The 23,834-nt window shown below is 36.9% G+C and overlaps 1 protein-coding gene across 10 annotated transcripts in view; it reads left to right on the forward strand.

Moving 5' to 3' along the window:
- The first annotated feature begins 2,251 nt into the window (after nucleotides 1–2,251).
- Nucleotides 2,252–23,834, forward strand: part of LOC131165444 (pullulanase 1, chloroplastic) — a 153,247-nt gene continuing 131,664 nt past the window's right edge. For 5 of the 10 annotated variants that reach the window (XM_058123275.1, XM_058123278.1, XM_058123280.1 and 2 more), the window contains exons 1-9: nucleotides 2,266–2,635; nucleotides 5,734–5,875; nucleotides 5,968–6,020; nucleotides 6,220–6,328; nucleotides 6,862–6,998; nucleotides 7,149–7,348; nucleotides 7,516–7,665; nucleotides 12,577–12,637; nucleotides 19,626–19,746. In XM_058123275.1, coding sequence (XP_057979258.1) covers nucleotides 2,417–2,635; nucleotides 5,734–5,875; nucleotides 5,968–6,020; nucleotides 6,220–6,328; nucleotides 6,862–6,998; nucleotides 7,149–7,348; nucleotides 7,516–7,665; nucleotides 12,577–12,637; nucleotides 19,626–19,746 — 1,192 coding nt within the window. In that variant the 5' untranslated portion in view covers nucleotides 2,266–2,416. Of the gene's footprint in view, nucleotides 2,636–5,733; nucleotides 5,876–5,967; nucleotides 6,021–6,219; nucleotides 6,329–6,861; nucleotides 6,999–7,148; nucleotides 7,349–7,515; nucleotides 7,666–12,576; nucleotides 12,638–19,625; nucleotides 19,747–23,834 lie in introns of all 10 variants that reach the window. The other 5 variants (XM_058123272.1, XM_058123276.1, XM_058123281.1 and 2 more) reach the window with 2 other exon arrangements.

Here is a 23,834-nt window from a genome sequence, read left to right on the forward strand (position 1 = left end):
TTTGGTGACCTAGGCCACAATACTACTCCGAGGTTTTTGCCGAAGGACCCCATCTGAGGCAGCTTCTGAGTGACCATAGGTAGGCACAATCTTACTTACTACCTTTACTAACTCAGCTATGGTCACTCGCCCATATGTCGAGTCCAGTTTTTGGGCCGCATAACCTGTCATGAGAGGAAGCATGTCGTATGAGCATATGATAGCGTGACGACGCTAATACAGTAGTCCAAGTTGTATTTTTATGCATATATGGGCAAATTTACTATAAAGGGCTATAATGAGCCGACAATTTATTATTACAAAATTATTTATTTTATATATATTGATTTGTACAGTTTAAATGACATTTCATATTTAGTTAAATAATGAAAGTTTTATATTCACACGATAACTCATGCTGGCCACACACTGATAGTAATATAATCTGTCTTACTAGGAAGTGTCTCACCCCTTCATATAAATTATTTTTCAGGTCCTCCAGGGAACTGTACCTACCTTACGTCGGGATTGAAATTAGACTTCTGGGAGTGGTTATAAGAATTAGTGAGATACTAGATGTCTTATCTTGTTAGTTTGGGAGTGTAATACATAGACAGATAGTGGTATGTATGTATTTGGGAACAAATAGAACTCTAGTAAAGTGTTTGAATGTTTTAGAAATCTTCTACTGTATGATTTAATTTCAGTAATGATAGTTATACCTGGGATTCCTTGGTTAGGGTAGATTATATATATATATACATGTTACAGTTGGTATAAGAGAGTAATTATGTATTATGCTAGCACTCTGGGCCCACGTGGCGGGTCGGGGCGCTATATTAAATTTATTAGTGAATTAACCACTCAGCAACTCAACCGAGTCAATAAGTTGACCCATACATTACAATATAATTAAATTATTATTTTTAAAAATTAAAAAATTATAAAAAATAAAAATAATTAAGATAAATTTAAAAATACTTAAAATAATTATACTGCTACAAAATACTTGCTATATTCATTTAATGAAAATTAAATATCTTTAACAAATAAAATATAGTTTAAAAAAATTGTTTTGGATAAGATAGTTGGTCGATTTGTGGCATGTTTTTTGACTTTGGTTAAAGATCATATTTAATAACATAACAACTAAAATAAACTTAAGAAAAATTAGGTTAATTATCTCGTGGTCAATCAATTAATATAATTTTGAATTTTCTTATCAATTTAACATTCATAATTTAAACGCAGAAAAACTAACATCCTATTTATAATTTTGATTTACAAAAAAATAAACTTTGAAAGTTTATTTTTTTTAACAATATGTTTGATAAGATACTTGAATTTTAAACATTAAACTATGTTTATTTGTTTTATGATATGTTTAGTCATTAATTTTTTGTAAAAATTACATATATTAAACATTTTGTAGTAACATAATCACAAGGTATTTTTATGATTTATTAGTAACTTTTATTGGTTCATATATTTTTTTAATATAAAATAATAATAAAATTTTTTATTATGATGATGTGAATAGGTTGATCTAAATCATTTGGATGGGGTCCCGTAGTTAATTTGAAAATCAATTAGATCTTAAACTCAGTTAATTAGTTTTCAAGACATTATGTTGATCTATTTTTTCAATTTAATTTAATATAATTTAATTATGATTAAAATTAATTTTTTTTTACTGAAGATTCATTTTATCAATAAAATTAAATTTTAGAGGGTTCTTTCGTAGTTTTTCAATATGTAGGAAGTGGAATGTCATTTTTAGAAAATTCAAGGGGTGTTGTTGGATTTTGCCTTTTCTATTTTTTATTTTTCTTTGCCATTTTTAATTTTTATTTCTATAATTTTTAATAATAACTTATGAAAGTAGCACATTAATGAAGAATATTTGTCATTGTGAGAGTTATATAATAATATATATTATATAACATGAGTTCGTAAAACGCTCACACTACATTACTAAGCTCTTACTATATGAGCTGATATAATCACGAGCCTGTAACATATTAAACATTTTTCATATAAGTTATAATTCATCTTTATATTAGAAAAAAATTAATCAAATATGTGCAAAATAAAACTAATGAAATATAGGGTATTTTCCCTCATATCATTATAAGCCTTTGATTTGAAGAGAGTCCATTATCATTTTGTTCATTGTCAGCTATGCTTTCGCGTCCCATCTGTCAAATGTAGGAGCACTGACACATGGCATACCAATCTAATATTTTATTATTTTATTGGGCTGGTGCCTGATGCGTAACCATTGAAAAAAAAAAAACAAGACAAAAACCCAGAGGTGACGAGCTGAGTAACACTGCTCTGAGCAGAGCACCGCTGCAATCAATCTTCAGACTCCCACTCCTCCCCGTCTTCCAGGCTTCCAGCAACAATCTCCTCTCGTTTGCAGCAACTAGGCCGAATGTCTCTTTTGCCCTGTCCTCCCCTCTCTCTAATTTTCTCTCCTTCTGCTTCCGTCGGTCTTCTCCCCCCGCGCGTCATCACAACAGCGCCTCCCTTGAAGAGACTTCGGCAGCCTTCCCCCTCTCTTCCCTTCTCCTCCTCCACAACCTTCAATAAGCAAAACCTTTGCTGCTGCAGCCGCGCCTCGATGCCCCTCGAGGACCCTTCTCTTTCTCAGGTTTCTATCCGCTCTTTCTCGTACTCGTGACATCGTTTTGTTTCAATTTAATCTGTTCTCTTTGTTTTTTCCGGCCCTCCCTTCAGTTTTTGAGAAAAATCAGAAGAATAGAAGTCAGTTGGAATCTGGGTTCTCTCTCTCTCTCTCTCTCTCTCTCTCTGTTGTTGTTGTTTTGAATTACAAGTGCTCTGTGTTTCCTTTAATGATCCGTTTTGTTTCTGAGAGAAGCAGAAAAATGGGAGTAAATTAAATTACAGGTTGCTTTTTGTTGTTTTGGTTTCAAAGAACTGCAAAGTTCATCCAACTTGACCAAGTGGTTGTTTATAAGGTTCAATTGTCTATAATTCCTCCGTTTTCTTTTTTCTACAAATGTTCGGTATCTTAATTTTAAAAATTTATCAACCCACTTGCATCTGGATTTGCGTTGTTCTGATTGGAACGATAGCATTAAAAAAGTGATCAATGAGAGCATCGGAATTTAGGATTTGGAAGCCAATAGCAATTAGCAAAAGCCCAGGGGTAATGATTAAGATTACTTTTGGCTTCACAAAGTCAGGGCATTTTACTCTTGGTTGAGTTGTTTCCGAACGAATTTGGAATAGAATTTAAATGCATCCACGCAACAAACTCTTCATTTTTCTCTGTGGGATGGGGAGGACAAATGAAATCATCGTAGTTCCAATTTAAATAAGTCCTGCATAACCTAAAGCAGCCTAATAGCAAACTGGAATGATGGATTTGAGATAGAGAAAATAATGTTTCTTGGCGGGAAGCATCTGCCCCTATTGCTTGCAGAATTTAAACTCCAAATGTCGTTTTAGATGCATCAATTAGTCCAAGTTCAAATTTATTTGTTCTTGATCACTACCAACTATTTGACAGTATTTTCTGAATGTATTTGTATTTTTGTATCTGATGTTAAAATTTTGTGTTGGCTGGATTTGTCTTCTCCAATAAATTGGATGGATATTTTTTTGAAGAATGTGCTATTGATTCAAATACGGAAGGGTGACATGATGGCTAGCTAAACACACTGTTACTTACCACTGGGACCACGATTCTTGTTCCGCATTGTCCAAGCCAGCTGGATCCCTAAGGCTTGTCGGCATGCCATTTTTTTAAAACTTTTTGTTTGAAGATTCATTTAAAATTAGTTTTTTTTTCCCTGGTGATTTTCTTGATTAGCTTTGTTAACGGTGATCCTGGATAACTTATAAGGAGGACAACATGAGAGTATCTTAAGATATTTTATCCCATGTTAAGGCTTGACATACACTATTGGTCCAGCTTAAGCTTTTATGTGAAGTGTTGATCCAACATGGTATCGGAGCCATGGTTGCGCGGAAGCAACCAATCAATCACAAATTAAATACAAGCAATCAAGCAGCCACAAACAAGACACTAAGGTTTATACTTTATAGTGGTTGATACTCACATGACCTATGCCCACTTCCTAAGAACTCTACTTGGTTATTCCAATACCTCAATATCATTACATGTGCTCTTTACCACTTTGAGTCTCGGTCCAATACAACTCAGCTGTTGAGCCAATAGCCGAACAGTCCATGATATTCCTTCCAATGGAAACGATCTACTATGATGGTTATACAAACCAAAAGGATCCTCAGATCCATGGATAATCCAAAAGTATAACAAGCAGTAAACAAGCAAGTATATCATAACTCACTGTACAAATAGAATACTTACATTGCATTGGTGATGTGAGTTTGAGTATGACTATACGAGAGATGTAAAGAAATCAAGATGTTGATTTGCGGCTTAGTTGCTTATGAGCATCAATTGAGTTGACTTGTGACATGAGATGTAGATGAGTCAACCTATGAGCCGCTTTTGTACAACCGCTTGAAATGTTAAGAATCTTCTTGTAAGAATTAATGTTCATGTGAACTTTTAGAACTTGAAGTACACACAATAAACTTAACGAAGAACTATTTTTGTATCTCTCAAGACAAAGAAAGTGAGCTAAAAATTGTTTCTTTTCAATCAAGAAGCAAACTTGTGCTTCTCTTGCTTTTCTTCTTTTAGATATATGAGAATCTCTCTTTTGAATGTGAATCCCTTCTTTTTCTTCTTTTCCCACACCTTTGATGTTGCACAATATTGGGTTGAATAAGAGCACGACGAGGAACAGTTGTTTAAGACAAAAGAGGCTCGGACTTATACTTTTCTTTTATTTGGAAAATTGCTCTCTGCTTGAATGTATAACACAAAATAAAACATAAGATATTGTTCCTTTGAATTAAGAAACTCTAAATATTCTATTTAAAGACGAGGCCACAAATAAGTCAATTTGACTTTTCAAAGATGGTACAAGTAATATATAAGCATCTTATTTTTAACGTTCTAAAATCATGTATAAGTATGGACCCATGTGTTATATGACAATGAATTAGTTATCGTTTAAAACAATAATGTTCATGTTTTTGCATTTTTTGTGCTGGTCATGAGTTGATGCATGGTCTGCATGAGTACATGAATAGCTTGGCCAAGCATGTGTGGTCTCATGCTATGCCAAATATAGTTAAATTGCAAAATGTTTCAATTCACATAGATCTCTATGTGTTATGATATAAATATACAATATACATCATCATGAGTAATGCTTTGAAATCATTGAACCATTAGCTCAAAACAATAAATCAACTCAACAAATAGCACATAGGATTTTGCATCTAACACAACACTGATAACTCATAATAGTTTTGTTATCATCAAAATCAATCCTAGGATCGATTTGTTTACCTCTCCATGTTTCAAAATGAGGTAAAATGATCTGTTAATCATTAGTGTGTTAAAATGATCTTATTCTTCATGATGAGTGTGAGTCATCATTTGTTTACCTCTCCATGTGTAACTGGACTGTACGTGTGGCGAGTGTTAAGCTTTGAGGCAAAGTGGTTTCTTACATTCCCTATGATGGCATTCATCAAGGTTTGTTCTTCTTGAGCTGGCTATATTGAAAAAGAATCTATCACTACACATGTCTTGATATTTCTTTTCTTTGTGAGTAGTGAGTTTATATAGACTATTGTAAATTTGAAATATTATCAACAGTGCGAAGTTAAAAAGTTCATCAGTTGCAGGATAGCTTGCTATTCTGTAGAGCATACTGGGTAAGTAAATCTTTAATTGCCTGGAATGTGGATACTGGAGGCAGTTCCTGCTATCTATATGCTAGTCGACGTGCCGCTTTAGCGATTACAGATCATGGAATTGAAGGTTTGATTTAATAATAAGAAATTTCATAGTTTGCTTAATCAGATAATTGTCATGGAAATTGAGCCCTCTACCCTCATGCTAACTGCTAACAGGTGAGGATGTGAAGATTAAGCTTGAAGAGGACAATGTAGGGCTTCCAGAATGCGTAACTATCTAACTCCTGCTTGAATGATGATAATTTTTATACCTATTACTCGTTATCATTTCCTCCTTATGGTTTTCTTGTATATATCTACATGTCATCAGTTCTAGTGTTCTACACACTTAATGCACCTTCTCCAAAAGTTTTTTATTGATACGTGCCATATCTCTCAACAAATTCAGTCTTCATGTCATTATTCTAGGTGATTGAAAAGTTTCCGCATATCCAAGATTATAGAGCCTTCAAGGTCCCTCCTGCTTTGGATACCAAATTTCTCCTCAAATGCCAGTTAGCAGTTGCTACTTTTAGCTGTAAGTTATTCACTGTGATTGCTTTCTCATTCGCTTGTTAATGCATAATCAGGAATAACTAGAATAACCACCCTGCATGTCACTTTCAAAGGCGCTTTAGCACTTCTTAATTATGCCTTTGTCATTGATCATGTCACTTTCAAGTGCGCATATTTTGCTTTTTGAAGCTTTATATTTGAGATAATCAACCAATGCTTTGTGTTTCTGAAGTGGCAGTTACAATTAGAATTTTATTGCATGGATGAATCTGTTAAAAATTGCAGTTGTCTTCAAACTTATTGTCAAAAACTTAACATCTTGGTTTGCATATTGTGGTTGATTTTTATTTACCTTTATACGTTTTGATTATCTGCATGTACTGGGTCATTTATTCGAAACATATTTAGTTATCTGTTTAATAGATTCAATTTTATCTGTTTTGTACATTGACCTATATTCGGCAGCCTCTGTGGTTTCTGAATTGATCCCGTGCATTTTTGTAGTAAATGTTTTTTGGCTATTGACATATTGCTTTTAATCTTTCTTTCATTCAGTTGATGGAAAGTGCAGCAATGCTACTAGTTTGCAGTTACCTGGCATCCTAGATGAACTGTTCTCGTATTATGGTCCCCTTGGCGCTGTGTTTTCTGAAGAAGCTGTATCTATTTACCTCTGGGCCCCCACTGCTCAGGTATATATTAGCCTTGTTCATGCTCAATTTTCTTCTCCTAGCATCCCATTTTGAGTTCTCATTATTCTTTTAGTCCCTCTCTCTCTCTCTCTCTCTCTCTCTCTTCCTAATTGTTTCTTACTAATTGTTTCTTATGGGTACACCAAACAGGAAGTAAATGCTTGCATTTATAGGGATCCGTCTGGTGGGGATCCCCTGGAGATTGTGCATCTTGATGAGGTGAATGGTGTCTGGAGTACAAATGGACCAAAATGTTGGGAAGGCTGTTATTATGTTTATGAAGTTTCTGTCTACCATCCAAGCTCCTTGCAAATTGAAAAATGCATCGTGAATGATCCATATGCTAGAGGGTATACTGGTTGTCTGAGTTAGCCAATAGTTTTTTGAGGTGTATGTATATTTTAAAGTTCTATAAACAAGTTCTTATCTGGAGGTGTATGTATATATGGCCTTTGGAAACATCTTTTTGTGATTAAACATTCTAATTCCTACACTCACTATTTTCTTGTGGGAATAGGCTTTCATCAAATGGTAGACGGACACTGTTGGTCAATCTTGATTCTGATGTTTTAAAGCCTGAAGGTTGGGATAACTTGACAGACGAGAAACCTATTATTCGTTCTTTCTCTGATATTAGTATATATGAGCTGCATATTAGAGATTTCAGGTAATTGATCTTGCTATGTATATTGTTCTTAGTTTGTTTCCACAAAGTTCTATAGTAAAATTCCAAATGATCACACATGTGTGTGTATGTGTGTTAGAAAGGAATATATTATTTTAGTAATAAGGTTGTATACTGGTATGCATGGGGTTATTTATGTCCTTTGTGTCGTTTTATTATTAATGTAAGGAGGGCTGACCCGGAGATGTACATTTTACGTAGGCCTGGCCATCACTTATTTTTCCCACTCCAGGATACTCTTCTCTCTATCTCCCCCGTCTCCTATTAGGCTTTCAACCTCACAACATGGTATCAGAGCAAGCTTTGATCCTCAATGCTTGAAATTTTTTTAACTGCCTGTGAGCAGCGTTCATCGCCACTGCTCAGGAACTGTTTGTCGCTATTGTTCATCACTTCTAATTCATTCATTTTCTTTCCAGGCAGTTTATTGCTACTATTGACCTGAATTGGCTTTCTGGCATTTTCCCCCTTATTTCCCTTATCTTCTTCATTTTATTCCTGAATACGATGGTCCCTCTTGTTTAAAAGTTGTTTGGTGTGACTTGTTTTCTCAGTTGGGCAGTGTGCACCCATTATTGGATGCAATTTGTGGTCATAAGGTGTTGCTGATGTGAAAGCAGCGGAGTAACTGTTGTTGCTGGTTGATGCATCCCTTGGTTGGTTGTGGCATGTTTGATTGTGTGAAATTCTAGAATGGTTTATTCTTACCTGCACCTGTTATCTCTTCTTGTTGGGGTTTTGGTATGTGTTTGACTTTCCTGTTCATGCCTGTAGGGCTAATATTTGGAGCCCCCTCTTGTTTGTGTGAGTTTCAGCATGGTTTTCTCCCTGCCTGCCAGCCTATTAGGCTGCACTAGCTGCTATATTGTGGTGCCGTGTTTCGTTATGGTCATGGTTGCTTATTTAAGCCTTAGCCCGCCTCCAAAGTTCTGATCTGTGCTGCTGTACACTGTAACTGATGTGTTCAGTGTTGTTTCAGATATAGTGCGTGTTGGCTTAGGGTTCTTCTGATGGCTTCAACAGAGAGAACTTCCACTGATAATGTGCAAATCAAGCCATCAAACTGGCTGGATCCTCCAATTATTGTGGCCTCAAGCATTGCAAGTGCATATTAATGCAAAGGGGTAGTGCAAGTATCTGCTGCTTGTGTGGTTTTGGAATGCCATGGAGCCATAAAGTGCTGATAAAATGATATTTCATATAACCAGAAAAGCCATTTAGGATGATCTTTTTGAAAATGTCTGACAAGATAAAAATCGAAGCCGTATTTTTCACCTGTATGAAAAATCGGTCCATCAGTATTATATCACTCTCAAGGTTGTCTGGGAGGGATGGAGTATCTACCATCCAGTTAGTTCCATTGTTGAGATAATTAAGAGGCTATAAGCATAGTTATTGGCTGCCATTTTTTGTTTCTGGGTTACTCTCGAGTTTCAATCTACTTAATGATTATTGCCTGTGATTCCAATATTCCATATGATCCATGAATGAATTATATGGTAGAATTCAATGGATCACCTCAATCTCTTCTTGAGTTTCTTCTGTGAAAGGTCAGCCATGGTTGGGCATTGCCTTAGCCCTGGTAAAGGAAGTAAGGCAGGATGAGGAGTGCAGTCATGGCAGAGGTAGTGTATCTGGACAAGGAGTTTGTTGTGGCTGTTCTGATATTGCACACACTATGGCAAGGAAAATGGTATTGTTTATCGTTGTTAGGATCTCCAAGGAAACTGAGGAGACAACTGGACAAGGAGTCCCTTGTTGAGGGTGATTCCATCATTAATGCTTCTAGTGCACCTGGAAACTCTACCAGGGAGTTGGGTCAATCTTGCCAAAACCAGGCATCTCAGCTTGACTTGGTTGGACTGGGTAGACTGACTTGGTGGACCCAGCAGTTTACACAAAAACGTATCTGAATTGCTGTTGCTGAAGGAGCTCGAGAGCAAACAGCTATAGAGGGAATGAAGTTCACTTGAATGGCACTAGAAGTATAACAAAGAAAGGGCTGTGTGAATTAGCAAATCTATATAGTTATGCCAACTACGAAGGGAAGGGGAGGGAATTTTGTTAATTAGAGCTTGTTAAGTTTTGTTTTGTTTTCTTACCTTTTTTTTTTCTCTCCTTTGATGATCTTTTGTCTTTTTTTTGGTTGTATTCTCTCTTCTCTTTCTTGATAAATTTCTTTTGTTATTGCTAAAAAAAAACAGAGCTAACAGAGTGTCATGCCATCCAATGCCTTGTACCACTCTCTTAGGATGCATACACACACATGAAGACCGTCAAAATCTTATCGTAAAAAAAATTTAATTGAATCAAATATTTTGTAGCTATCGTTGAATATTTAATAGTGACAATGAGGATGATAATATATGTTTCAAGAATGTTTCAATTATTAGGAAAATAGTACAAAATTGTATAGGTTTTGCTGTTAATTTTTTTATTTCCAGATGCCTATTATAATTTATGATGAGTATCTTTGTAATATCTTTAGAATCTAGAGGTTTTAAGATGAGTAAAAGGACAAAATATATGAAATGTAATTTTAGTCGTGGCAGGAGAAATATTGGAGGAAAGATTAAACTTGATAGTCAAAAAATTAATAGCACTAGTAGATTTGGCTGATTTACAGTGTGATTGGATGGCTAGGCAGTTTCTATTTTTTATCAATTTATTTTTTTATTCTTGTATCTTTTAAGGAGGATTTTTTACGCTCCTTGTTGTACTTCGTGTACTCCTTAATAAAATATCTTCTTTTTCGATCCAAAAAAAAAAGAAAGAAATTAATTGCACTAGTAGATTTTGATACCTTGGATAGTTATGCAAGCTGAAAGAGAAATTAAAGAAGATGTAACACATATAGTTAAAGCAAGTTGGGTAAAATGGAGAAGTGCTAACGGTGTGTTGCGTGATTGAATAATACCCTTAATTTTTTCTTTTTGGATAAGAAAAAATATATTAACAAAAAAAAAAATGAAGTACAGTACAGGGAGATCAAGATGTCCTTTAAAAGAACAAAGAAAAACCTTAATCTATTACAAAAAAGAGCTACTCCCTGGTCTCTTTGAAGGTTGGGCAGTGACAACAGGCAAGAAACACAATTCTGTCTTACAATGAGGGAAAGATGTGCGATCCTTGAAAATTCTTGAATTCCCACAAACCCAAATAGTCCACAAGGTAGCTAAAGCTGTGCGTTTTCATATGGGTTTTCCTTTTTTGGTTTTGCTGAAACCCCAATATCTCACTTGCAAGAAATCCCCCATGACCTGAGGAGCCACCCAAGCTTCACCAAAACAAGAGAACAGAACACCACAAAAAAAGATAGCCACCCGAACAATGAAGGGAGAGATGTGTAGTTTGTTTATTGGATACACAGCAAATGGAGCACATATCAAGGCTAAGGGCTTTGTTGGGTCTTTTGCACTGTAACATGTCATGTGTATTGAGCCTATCGTGAGAGACAGTCCAAATGAATATCTGAATCTTGAAAGGTGCCTTAGCCTTCCAAATGATGTGGCTCCAAGGAAAATGATCAGAAAAATGAATGGTAGAGGGACTTTTTATGAGATGAAGGAAAAAAGATTTAGTAGTGAAGTGAAAGTTTATTTAGGAGTTAGGACTACCCGCTACGCTATATGGATGACAATGTTCAGCAACATATCCAAAAAGTAAAAGTTGTCGACATGAGAATGTTAAGGTGGATGAGTGATATATTGCTAAAAGATAAATTATGGAATGAAGACATTTGTATTAGGTTAGGCATAGCTTTTGTAGAAGATAAGATAAGGGAGGGCTGTGAGATAGTATTCATTTAGCTGACTCGACCTAGTGGGACTTAAAGCTTTCTTGTTGTTGTTGTGTCTTTGTAACACAACGTATGTTCGTATTATTGAGCCACCAGCTTGACCCACTAGTTCAGCTGATCCAATAGTCACTGGTCTTGGTTTTAGAACCATGTTCTTGGCAGAGTATAACAATCTTGCCATCATCTGCTTAGATGGTTGCAAAATTAAGGATGGGAAGGGGCAATGGGAATTGGCTAGTTTGCAGTGTTCCATCAATTATGATTGGACAAGACTGAGAAAAACATTTTCCTTTTTTTCTCTTCTTTGTGATAGAACTGAAAAGAGGTTTTCTTAGGTAGTGTTTTGTTTAGGCTTATGGTCAGGGATAGTGGTTTAGATTGTGGGCAGTTGTGGTTTGGGTTGTCTTTAATCTTTGTTTTTTTTTTTTTTTTTTGAGGATTCCTTCTCCTCTATCGTTTGTATTTTATCTCTCTTAACGTATCTTCGTTTATTATCTAAAAGAAAAAAATATATGGAAGGCTGATTGATGTGAACGTTTCTCCTAGTTCTAGCCATCACTCAGCTTTCTCGATTCTATGATACTTTCTTCTCTTCCTCTCTCTATCTCATCTATCAGATTTTCATGTGTGTGTGTGTGCACATATTTTCCCCAAATTGTGTCAATTTTTGATGTTAAAATAATTCTAGTATAAGTGGTGTAAGCCTTGCCCTTGAATTTTGTGCTATCTTACTACATTTTTCTATTGCTACCACTATCCTGAAAGGGATGGCCTTTTTGTTGCTTCTGATATTGTTTGAACAGGTTTAGGATGTTTTAATAACAATCTAGAAGGGCAGCCCAACACGAGGCCCCCATCAAACTAGGGTTGGGGGATGGTCAGATTTGCATAGAGGCTTTTTTTGTGGTTTAAATTGTGATGACCAGGTCCCATTGGAGTGGCCTTAATTATGTGCCAGAGCCTACCCTCAATTTTTAATAAGTCTCATGTGCTGAATATTGGTTCTAAGCACTTCTTGTTGTCTTGTGCTTTTTTTATAATACATCATGTCTGTTTCAAGGTTTTGATTCCTTTTATTTGTGTTGCTATTGCAGCGCAAATGACCACACTCTGCAACCCGACTTTCGTGGTGGTTATCTTGCCTTCACTTCTCAGGTGGTTATTTTATAGGGATCCTTTTCATAGAATTTTATTGGACGAATATGAAAATTTTGGCTTATACATGGTGTGTTTTGTGGCATGCATAAAATGTCCATTGCTTCCTCAAGCAGGAATATATATTTGAGAACTAGTTTTATTCAGTGGGAATATTTAATCAGTTAAGTATGCTAGCTATTTAATTGAATCAGTCATACTTTGAACGTAAAATCATTCATATTGAGTAAAAATCCCTTAAGTTCATGCATCGACAGTATTCTTGATATCTTCATGGGCTGACATGTGTCTCTGACATACTTTTCTACCTTTGATGTGAATGTGCACTATGTTTGTTAGCTGACCCATCATTTCTATAATTTTATTTTTCTTGGCTGAGAGCAAATGTATGGCATGTGTAGAAATAATTTTGAAATTTTCTTAGACGTAATTTCCATAACACAACGTAAGATTTTTCTATTTAGGATGCTTTTCTAGGATCATATCTTTTATTATGTATTGCAAGAACAAGATTGGTATCCAGGGGGTGAGCTGCTATCCTCCGGTCAATTAGTTGCCTATTGAGTCGATTCTAATGGAGGAATTTGGGCATTTTCGCTTGTTGTCAAGGCAGATAGTCATTATGGGTCTAATGTGCTGCCCATTTGAGGAAAGTCGGGGAAAGTCATCTCTTTGGTGTTGGGGGTTAATGATATTTGTAGTGTAGGGATCAACTCAGGCAGTTTTGGTCAGAAAAATCAGTTTTCCTTGAGTTAAAAAATTCAGGTTCCATTACTTACAAAATAAAAATAAAAATAGAACTCAGGCTTCAAAATGGGGTTATTGTGTTGAGGTTCATGGAGACTAAATTTGGAAAACTAATATCTATAGGGAAGATTTTTGATTCTAGTAGAGTGTTTTCACTTGAGAATTATGGATGGAGATGGGGCATCTAGATGAAGGTGAGACGTTGGGCTGGTGAAAGTTTTTTTGCAAAATTGATGAAATATCAAAAGCTCAAGGTAGAATCAATTGGGGATAGGATGATCTGATATGTGGAAATTGTGGGTCTTTGATATCATTGAAATCCAAAATCAGGGTTTGGTATTTCAGAGATTAGGAAGCAATAATTCTTTTGTAGGGGCACTCAATACTGGAAACCAATCGGTTGTGGAGAGATGCTTAGCTGGAAATTTTAGCCAGAATTTGCAGGAAGGAGATGACATGAAGGTTTGTGGGAAGTTCAGTTGGAGGGGGCAGATTTGTTGGCCTGCAATCTTGGGGGAATTTCGATTTTGATTCCCCAAGATTTGCTGGAGAATAGAGGGATTTCTGGTTCACATGTTGGAGGGTTCGGGCTGGTGGTTCTTGCTAGCGGGCCGTCTAATATTAGGCTTGCAGCAGTTGGTCCATTTAATGTCAATGAGGGTATTGGGCTTGATGTTTCAGGGCCTTCTAGAAGAAAGGTTAAAAAGGGGAATGCTGGAGGTAAAAATAACTTGGAGCCCAAAATCTATCCCGATGGCAAGTGTTCGGCAAATACGTGTGGAGAGATTGAAGACTTGGTGGGAAAATTGGAAGGTGTGGCAGACATTCTTGAAGGTGGATGCAAGAATTTTCTGCATGAAGGCTGATTTGGTGAAGGGCGATGGGAGTTTTTCATGTCACAGTGTCAAAATGGCAGTATATTCGGGACCTACTGGGGAATTACCAGTATGCAATAATGTGTGTTCTAATGATGATAATTCAAAAGGTAATCAGGAAATTAAGTTAAATTTTCTGAAAGTTAAGGGGAAGGTGGTGATTCAGGATGATGATGATTATGAGTCTTCCTTGACCCGAGATTTTGTTGACGAGGATGATGAGGATCATGGCAGTGCGTGCTCTTCGGAAAGGGATCTTTTGTTGGATCAATTGATGGAAAAGTTTGGCTTGAGAGATGATTATGTAAATAAGGAAACTGCTTTAAATGAGGCAGCTTCAAGCTCAGATATGTTGGAACTGGGGAATTGTGCATCTTTAGCTAATAGAAGGTGTGACAGTGGACTTTGGAGGAATCTATGAGAATGCACAGGTTGGTGTTCGTCATTTAAAGGAAGCTGCTGGCAATGAAGATGCTGTAGTTCAGGAAGGATTTTTAGTCATTGTTCCTTTTACTCCAAATTCAGCTTCTAATTTTGTATTTGACTACTACTTCAAATTCAGTTTCTTTATCACATTTTGTTATTGCTGAGCCCGAGGGTAGCATGGAGAGGGGTTTGGATATATCTCTAATGCTATCTCCTGTACTCAAAGGGTTTCTAAGCCTTTGAATGTTGTTCTTCCCATTCCAGATGTTCACTTAATTTGCTGAACTATAATATGTGCCAAAGGGAGGAAACCAAAGGGGAAAATAACATTATTGTTAGTTCTTTAGGGGTGAGAGAAATAACTGAGACCCACAAGTCATTTTGGATAAATTGGGGCATAAATTGGTGAGTCCTTTAGGTAGGGCGCTTAAAGTGGGCGTGTCTACTAAAACTTATGGGAGGAAGAAGAAAATAGTTGAGAAAGCTTTGAAAAACTTAGAATTCTCAATTATTATTATTACTTTTTTTTGGGGAGGGTGGGGGGGAGGGAGGATGGGTGGGTTTAGAGGGTTGGGAAAGGGGGTAAGATTGTTAAAATATGAGGTTAAAGAGTTGAAATGTTAGAGGGTTGAGTGATTCTAAGACAAGGGGATTGGTTAGGGAAGTGGCAGGAGAGGACTGGAAATGTTGTAATTTATTTTTATTTTAATTTGTATTATTGAATGTAAGTTCTGCACCATTTCTGGATAAATACTGTAAATTTTGAACCATGAAAAGTGATAATTCTTGGTGATTGACTTCTATGATTCTGGTTATGTAGCAAAATTTTCCAAAATCTTTGTCGTAATTTTTTTTAATTCCCGTCTCAATAATTGAAGTGCAAGAGCGGTCAGGTATTCTCCTGAGGTTCTAGTGGGAAACTGAGTTGAGCGTGTTGATGGGGCTATTATTAGTGAAATCTGACCTGGTAGAGGTAAAGAGTGGCCTTTTTTATCTTCTAAGGGGGCTTTTGGAGGTATTTTGTTGATGTTGGGACACTAGGTTGGCTAATATATGGATTTTGTTAGTTTTTCCTTTTTCCTTGTTTGTAGTTTTAGAAGTGGAATGTATGAGTGGTCATTTGCTTCTGTGTATGGTGCCACTAGACCTACTTTTAGATTTCAATTTTAGGAGGAGTTGGGAGGCTGCATATGGGTTGTGTTTTCCTAGAAGTGGAAGGTATGTGGCATCCTCATCGAAAGGTCTCTTTGACCTATGCATTTGTGCTTTGGTTATGGGATTCCACTCTAACTCCTCTATCATTGGTCTGCAATAGTCCTCCAAGTACAAACTATGAAAGAAATTAGTAATCATTGAAGCAATCTGACAAGGGTCGTTGATAACTCTCCCAACCTGACATCCAGCTCCCTAATCAAAATTTTACTCCTTTTCCTATTTGCTAGCTTGTGAAAGGAAGAAGAATTACATTCACTATCTTTGACCCATTTGAATTTGGTCTTTTGTCTCCCGTTCCTCAATTCATTAAAGATCACCTCTTCCAGCTCATTCTTTAAAGAAACTCTTCTAGCCTCCTCGCTATCCGAGAGATTAACCTCCTACTCCTTCCTATCCAACGAAGCCAACTCACACAAAAGGATAGACTTTCTAATTTTAACATCGCCAAACATATCCTTATTCTAAATTTTTATATTCTAGTTCAAACGCTTCAATTTCCTTATGAATCTAAACCCTTCTCAAGTCCTCTTTATTTCCTCTCCCCAAGAATCCCTAACCAAAGGCTTGAACCGTGTGATCCAACCACATATTCTCAAACCTAAAAGGAGTAGGACTCCAAGACACCTTACTAGATTCCAACAAAATAGGGAAATGATCTGAAGTAGTCCTAAGGATAACACTCTGGGAGAGATTAGGAAATTCATCCTCACACTAATTACAGAACAAGAATCTATCCAGTTCGCTGGCCATTGCTCTAGCCCCCCCTACATACGAAGTAAAAGAAGTGTTCCCCAGGGGAAGGTCTCCCAAACTGCACTCCCTGATTAACAGATCGAAATTCAGCATACTAGCAGTAATTCTAGGGTAGCAAAAACCGAAAACATAATAGAGCTCTTCCTAAGAAGAGCTCCTAAGATTTGGTCTAGAAGGACGGTACACTGAAGAAACTCACCACTGACCCCTCCCTCTCACTTTAACGAGCCAGAAAGGGAGAAAAACCTGTCCACTCTAGAAACTGACTGAGAATCCATGTGACAAGGATACCTTATGAGGCTCCTCTCAGGAGGGTACAAAGTCCCTATCCCTACATCAACCACACTCCCCACCACCCCCCCCCCCTTCCCCCCCAAAAAAATCAATTCCAATTTATTTTCTTGGATAAGAACAATATCAGGGGAGTACCTCTCCAAGACTTTCTTAATCAAGCTCCTCTTCCTAAGACCCCCTAACCCTCTAACATTAAACTAAAAATCTTCATAACTTAACATGTTTACCACCCTTTGCATACCCTCTTCCACCCTCGAAATTGATTGACAAAGCCAGATTTTTAAGCCACATTTCCAGCGGGGTCTAATAATTTCAGTCCTTGGTCCCCAACGAGATTTTGCGAGTCTAAGCAATGTCTCTTGCCTCTCTCAAAGCTAAATCTGCAGCCCCTCCACCTAATAGAATCCTCCCTATGACATAGAGTTTCAGGAGAAAGAATGGGCTCTGTCGTAATGGGGAGAATACTTTTACTAGTTCTACAGGGACAAAGATCCTCCATAAAAGAATCTACCTTCCTAGAATTTTGCTCCCTTCCCCTGCGACACCAAAAGAAGGAACAACCAAGTACTCGGCTGGTAAAAAAATTAAGCTCAGGGTCAAAAGACAAAGGCCCCTCAAGATTAAGGCTTTCAATTGGTCAATATTGTGATTAGAAATTTTTTTACTTTTTTGTGCATTCTCAAAATCCAAATGATGACAAACTCTCTCCACCTGCTGGGGTATCTTTGCTGAATTTTCACTCTGGTCAGACCCCTATTCAAAATCTCCATTTTTACCTTCAAAAATCTGAAGTGTCCATCCTCTTCTGCAGATTCAAGGTTGCCTCTCTGCTGGTCGACCAATAGTTCCTTCTCTGATTCACATATACTCCCATCTCATCGTACGAATCAAAAGTCAAGTGATCTTCAATTCCCCTATCCTAGAAAAGCTTTCTGTTTCTCCTTTAAATTGAGGGCAGAGGTGAAAATTGATTACAAGTTTCAGTTTGCTCCTAGCTGTTTGTGGGTGCTTCTTTTACTGTTCATTTTTTCAGTAGTCCATCTCCGTCCAAGCTATCTTCTGTAGTCTGTCTAGCCATACTATCCAAGCTTGCATGTTCAGGTAGGCCCATTTCCCCCTACGCCTCCTCCAAATACCTGTACTGAGCTTGAGTCTACAGCCTTGCTAATACTTGAGGTGTTCCTTTTTATAACCCAAATCATCTTGGGTTTCTTTAGCCCATACGCTTTGGGCTTTTGTTTTACCGACTCAATATTTCCCAAGCCTTTCGGTCCTTCAGAAATCCCCCTAGATATTTGAAATTTGAAATCCCTATTTCTCTGCCTTTGAATTGCATGGATCCAGGGGTCATTTTTGGAAAGAATCCCCTATCCAATCCCTGTGATTTTGAAGTCTTTCTTCCCTGTTTCTGGCCTTGTATCCGGAGCTCCTCTGATCATGTTGAAGAAATAGGTGCTCGTCAAGAGCCTCTGATGCACACTGATCCCCTCGCCCCTCTTCACTGATCTCTGGATTTTCGAGGAACCGCAATCAGAGCATTGCCAGATGCCACTCTAGGTTTTGGAAGAGTCATTCATGGTTGAGGATAACTCTTAACAGAGCTGTGAAAGGAACACCATCCATAGGTGTGAACTCCCTCAGGAATATGCACATCCTGGAAGCTCCTTCTGTAAATCTTGTTCAAACACATGAACCTACCTCTATCGTTCATGAGAATATTTAGAATTACTCCTTTCTTTTGTGAAATTTAAGCCTCCTCAATCCCTTATGAACCCTCCATTGGTTTCACACAGCACCCCTGTCAGCCTTAGAGCCCACATGAGCTCATCCTTCTCCTTCTCAACAAACGACACATTTACCTGAAAATTCCATGATGCAGAAGGTTGAAAGGCCCAATTGACTCACAGTGATCACCTTCCTCTGGATTTTGAAGGACAAATGTCCTCCCATCCCTGCCAAGAAGACCTATGGCAGCAGTACACAGGAGAGAAAAGAAGAGCGTCTAGGGTTTAGGGAAGAGCATTCTTCTTTAACCAAATGCTAATCATAGTGCAGATCCCCCCTCTTATCTTCTTCTAAGTCCTATACTTCAGTTACAGCGATGTTCCCGTGCTCGGCCGAAGGAGATCTATCCTTAATCACCCCATCTCCCTCAGCACAAATTCTGCCCATCTCACCTCGGCTCATTAGGTATCTTAATGTGCATTCTCCTATTGATGTGCCAACAATTTTACTTGGATATGCAAAAAGATATCTTAATGTGCATTCTCCTATTGATGTGCCAACGATTTTACTTGGATATGCAAAAAGATGGCAACAAGTTAGGGTTTGGAGTATGTGATATGTTTTTTTAATGTGTTTATGCCTAAAAGTTCTGAAATATGTGTTCCCATGGCTTTGCTAAAATCTTGGCTGAAAAATGCTTTGGGGCTCAATAGATGTCTTAATCTGCAGTCTTCCATCAATTTGCCAATCCTTTATTTTTGATATGCGAAAAGTGGCAACATGTTAAGATTTGGGAAATTTAATCCATTTTCTATATTGTGCTTCTATACCTAGAAGTTCTGAAATATGTATTCTGTTTTGTTTCATGAAAAGCAATTAAATATTTTTTTTATTCTCAACATATTAAATATAAATCACACTTTAGCTTGGTGCTGAACCTGTTCTGCTTGAAGGATTCAGCAGGTATACTTCATCTAAGGAAGTTATCTGATGCTGGTGTCACTCATGTTCATCTGTTGCCAACATTCCAATTTGCTGGTGTTGACGATGAGAAAGAGAAATGGAAGTGTGTTGGTAAGGGCATTTCTTAATTCAACCTTCAGTATATGAAATCACTATCTTCTGTTGAGGTACCTGTGTTGATCAGCAATTCCATCATATAAAATTTCTTGGCAATTACTTTAGGGATTTTTGGATGAGGAATCTATAGAAGTTTGAAAATGAGCTCTGTAATACGTAAAAACATGGTGTCCATATTTCTAGTGATCCTATTTGCAAAGAAAATTGTAGATTGAACTGCTTTCATGCATATTTTGTAATTTGTCTTGTTAATGAGGAATTTAAAAATGCGTAGAATGTGCTTTTAAACTTATTGTTAAGAGAATTGGTCATTTTTATATTTGGCATTCTTTGGCCTCCTTGCTATTGTTTATAGCTTGGGCTTTGAATTCAATTTTTCATCTTGTGTGCTTAATTTATAATAAAAAAATTTCAATGTTTGGAATATTTTTGCCAGAAATGATTTGGGGATTTGGATGGAAATTTTTTTTGTTCTCTGAAATTTCCAAATATATCCTGAAATTTGGCCTTTAAGGTTTAAAAGTTCACTTAATTACATTTTTTTGCTCCTTCAAGTTTAAGATGCATACATGATGTGGCTGCCAATTAGATAGTTAATGCTGAAAACTTAATGGGTTTACATTAGCTCTGTTCATTTTTGTTTTTTTTGTTTTTAATAAAATTAAGGAAGAAGATATGTTAAGAGAGAGAGAATGCAAACTTAATTGGACAAGAAGTCCTCTAAAAAAGAAGGCTAAAAAGAAAAGAAATTAAAAGTCAACCCCAAACAAAGCTGCCCACCAGCCGAAAAACCTAACATGCACTACTGAATAAAGCTCCCTTTCAGCCCCCTTTTCCGTTGTAGTTAATACTTAATAGAGCACTGCAAGTTGGCGAAATTGGCTTTCCACAAACCCATATTATCAAGCAAATATTGAAAACAAGGGTCAGAAGCAGGCTTAGTCTGCTCTAATGTGTCTTTCTATTAGCCTATTCCATCCTTGTCTGACCTTGAAACTCTGTCCAGATCATCCATTGGAGTTGGATGCTGAAAGGGATAATCACCCAATAAATCAGGAGAATCAAATCCATATCTGAGTTGTTCATGAACCTCATCAAGTCCTGTCATAATCAAAATCACTATCCAGATTACTGTCCTTGTTTGTTACTTCTTTTGAGAAAGATTTTCCTCACTAACCTTCTTTTTCTACAAGCCTCAATATAAAAACTGTCATCACTACGTCTTTTCATGAACTTGACTGCATTCCCATTTACCTGAGTTGCCTCTCAATTGAGGAGTCCCCTTTTTCCATTCTCTTCTGTTTCCACCAAGTGTAAACCTGTGATATATGGTTTTTCTGCGACCTGAGGATTTTGTCACCCCATCCATCCCCTTGTTGCTACTAGAATTCCCACCATCTCGATTCCTGATTTGTTCAGCTATACTGTTATCTTCCATTTGTTTCTCCTGATGTCCGTCCTCCATAGAGACTCCTCGGTTCATCAATCTTCAAGACATCTCTTCCCCCAACTCTCAGCTGACTGTAAGAAATCTCACGCTGCTCACTTGAATTAACCACTCCTGCTTGAGAGTAGGTTCCACGAAGTTTTTCCTCCACCTGCTTGCTTTGTCCAAAACCATGCCTGCTGTACACCTGTGACAAGGACCTCTGCGGCACGAGCTTCTCCTGCACTTCCATTCTGCAACGATAAATGGTGAGTTTGAGCATGTTGTAAAGCTAGAGATGGAGGAGAGAAGAAGAAAAGAAAAGAGAAGAAAAGAAGAAGAAAGCAAGAGAAAGAAGGAGGCAGCAGTTTCCTAGAGACTTATGTACAGCTCCAGGTCTGTCCTCTTATATATTATTGATAATAAGTCTCAAGGGAAAAAATGCCCCCACTCTCACAACCTAATTGCTGAAATAAGCTATTCTGTTCTAACACTCCCCCTCAAGCTGGAGGTGGACAAATATCACCCAACCCCAGCTTGTTTCAATCATTAGACATTAGACAAAGGCAGTATTAAATAAAGGCTTTCTGAAAACATTGCCTAATTGATCCACGGATTTCATAAAAGGACTCCTCACGACCACCTTCTTCAATACAACATCCCTCAGAGAATAACGATCAACTTCAATATTCTTTGTCCTCCCATGGAATACTGGATTGCTAGTGATATAGATGGCAACTTAATTATCACAAAACATATCCATTGGTTTCGTTACAGAATACCCCATCTCTAACATGGAGTTTTTAGCCACATAAGCTTACTCATAGTACGAGTCATAGCTCAATATCCTGCTTTAGTACTAGATCTGGCTATAGTAGTTTGTTTCTTGCTACTCTAGGTAACAAAATTTCCTCCCTCAAATGCACAGTATCTAGATAGCAAACCTATGATCATTAACAAAGCTAGCTCAATTTGCGTCATAGTATCCCATAATGTTATATATCAGACCTTTTTCGGGGAGAGCCTTTGAGATACTGCAAAATCTTACAAAAAACATCCCAATGTGGTTGTTTGAGATGATGTAATTGGTGTGATCCCAAGAGGCGAGGGGGTGAATTGGAGATTTTAAAATTTCTTCCTAGGTTAAATCAAATAACACTGTATTTCGCAACCTAGGGTCTTTCTAAGTAGTCTAATTCCCCCAATTAATCAGGTATGCTAATATTTAAAACCAATAAGGCATTCATAACAAATTAAATATTAGCATACAGATACCACATCATATCCCATTTAAATATTAAGGTGTGTATGTCATTTACCAATTAATGCAAACATATAAGAGTGCAACATATCTCATTTAATTCAAATATGTGTATGCAAATAATTATAACAGTAAATAAACAAGCATACACATATGGAAATTAAAGTGCAGAAAATAAATGAGATAAAGAGAGAGACACATGATGTTTGTTATTGAGGTTCGGCCAAACCAGCCTACGTTCCCGTCTTGGGCATACCTCCCAAGGGTTCCACTATCCTTGCTCACTTAAACGGGCGGAGCAGAAGTCGTTTACAACCTCTCTTTACGAAGCGAGGAATACCCTAACTACACTTATCGGGCGGAGCCATAACCTAGCCACACTTTACGGGTGGTGCCAAAACCCAACTCACTTGCTAGGCTGAGCTCAACTGGTCTCCTTTACGGGACGGAGACTCTCTAGTTCAATTTACCGGGCTGAACCAAATCGGTCTTCCTTACAGGACAGAGACTCCCCAGATCATTTCACGGGATGAGCCGAACCGGTACATAAAAACAGTTTTTCGTACATAATACATGCTTCTAAATACAAGCATAGATGTACACAATGAAACTCAAATATGCACTCTAGTATGACATGAAATATGCTCAAGAGAGTAAGGGTGTTTTTCTCAAAATTTATTTGCAATTTTTGAAAATGATATATATGATAAATACTTCAAAGATTTAAACCCTATAAAATATTTCTCCAAAAATATTTCTCAATAAAAAATAGGAGAACCTAGGGTTTTACTTTCAAAGCCATTTTGCAAAGAATGATAATCTTTGAGTGAAAGATATAGATATATATATATATATATATATATATATATATATATATATATATATAAGCAAGTGCTTAAAGATTCAAATAAGATTGATGATTTCTCCAAAAATATTTATCAAGAAAAATATGTGGAGAAACACTAAGCTAACTCTCAAAATGATTTTTAGGAATAAAAGAAAGAGTGAGAGTATGTGCTTATCAATGAAAATAAATGCCCAAATATAAATGCTCTCTCAAAGAAAAATTTTCAAGGAATGATTATAAGAGAGTAGGAGAGTGTAAAATTTTACCCCGAAAGGTTTTTAAAATAAAGGTGTATGTGGGGGGAACTTTGATTAAGAAAAAAAATTTGAGAGAAAAATTTGGCTAATTTAAGTTGCTAATCAAACTAATGGAAGGGGTATTTATAGAATTCTAGAAAATCTGACTGTTAAGGGACACGCTCGGTATTTTTTAATTTTTTTAATTAAAAATTAAACATGATTAGCGCTGGAAAATAATTGGAACCCAAGAGGTTTGGTCGGCTGACCCTAGCGTCGGTCGGTTGACCTCACACACCAAATTTGAATTTC

The sequence above is a fragment of the Malania oleifera genome, chromosome 10 (assembly GCF_029873635.1).
Source record: "Malania oleifera isolate guangnan ecotype guangnan chromosome 10, ASM2987363v1, whole genome shotgun sequence".
NCBI lineage: Eukaryota > Viridiplantae > Streptophyta > Magnoliopsida > Santalales > Ximeniaceae > Malania > Malania oleifera.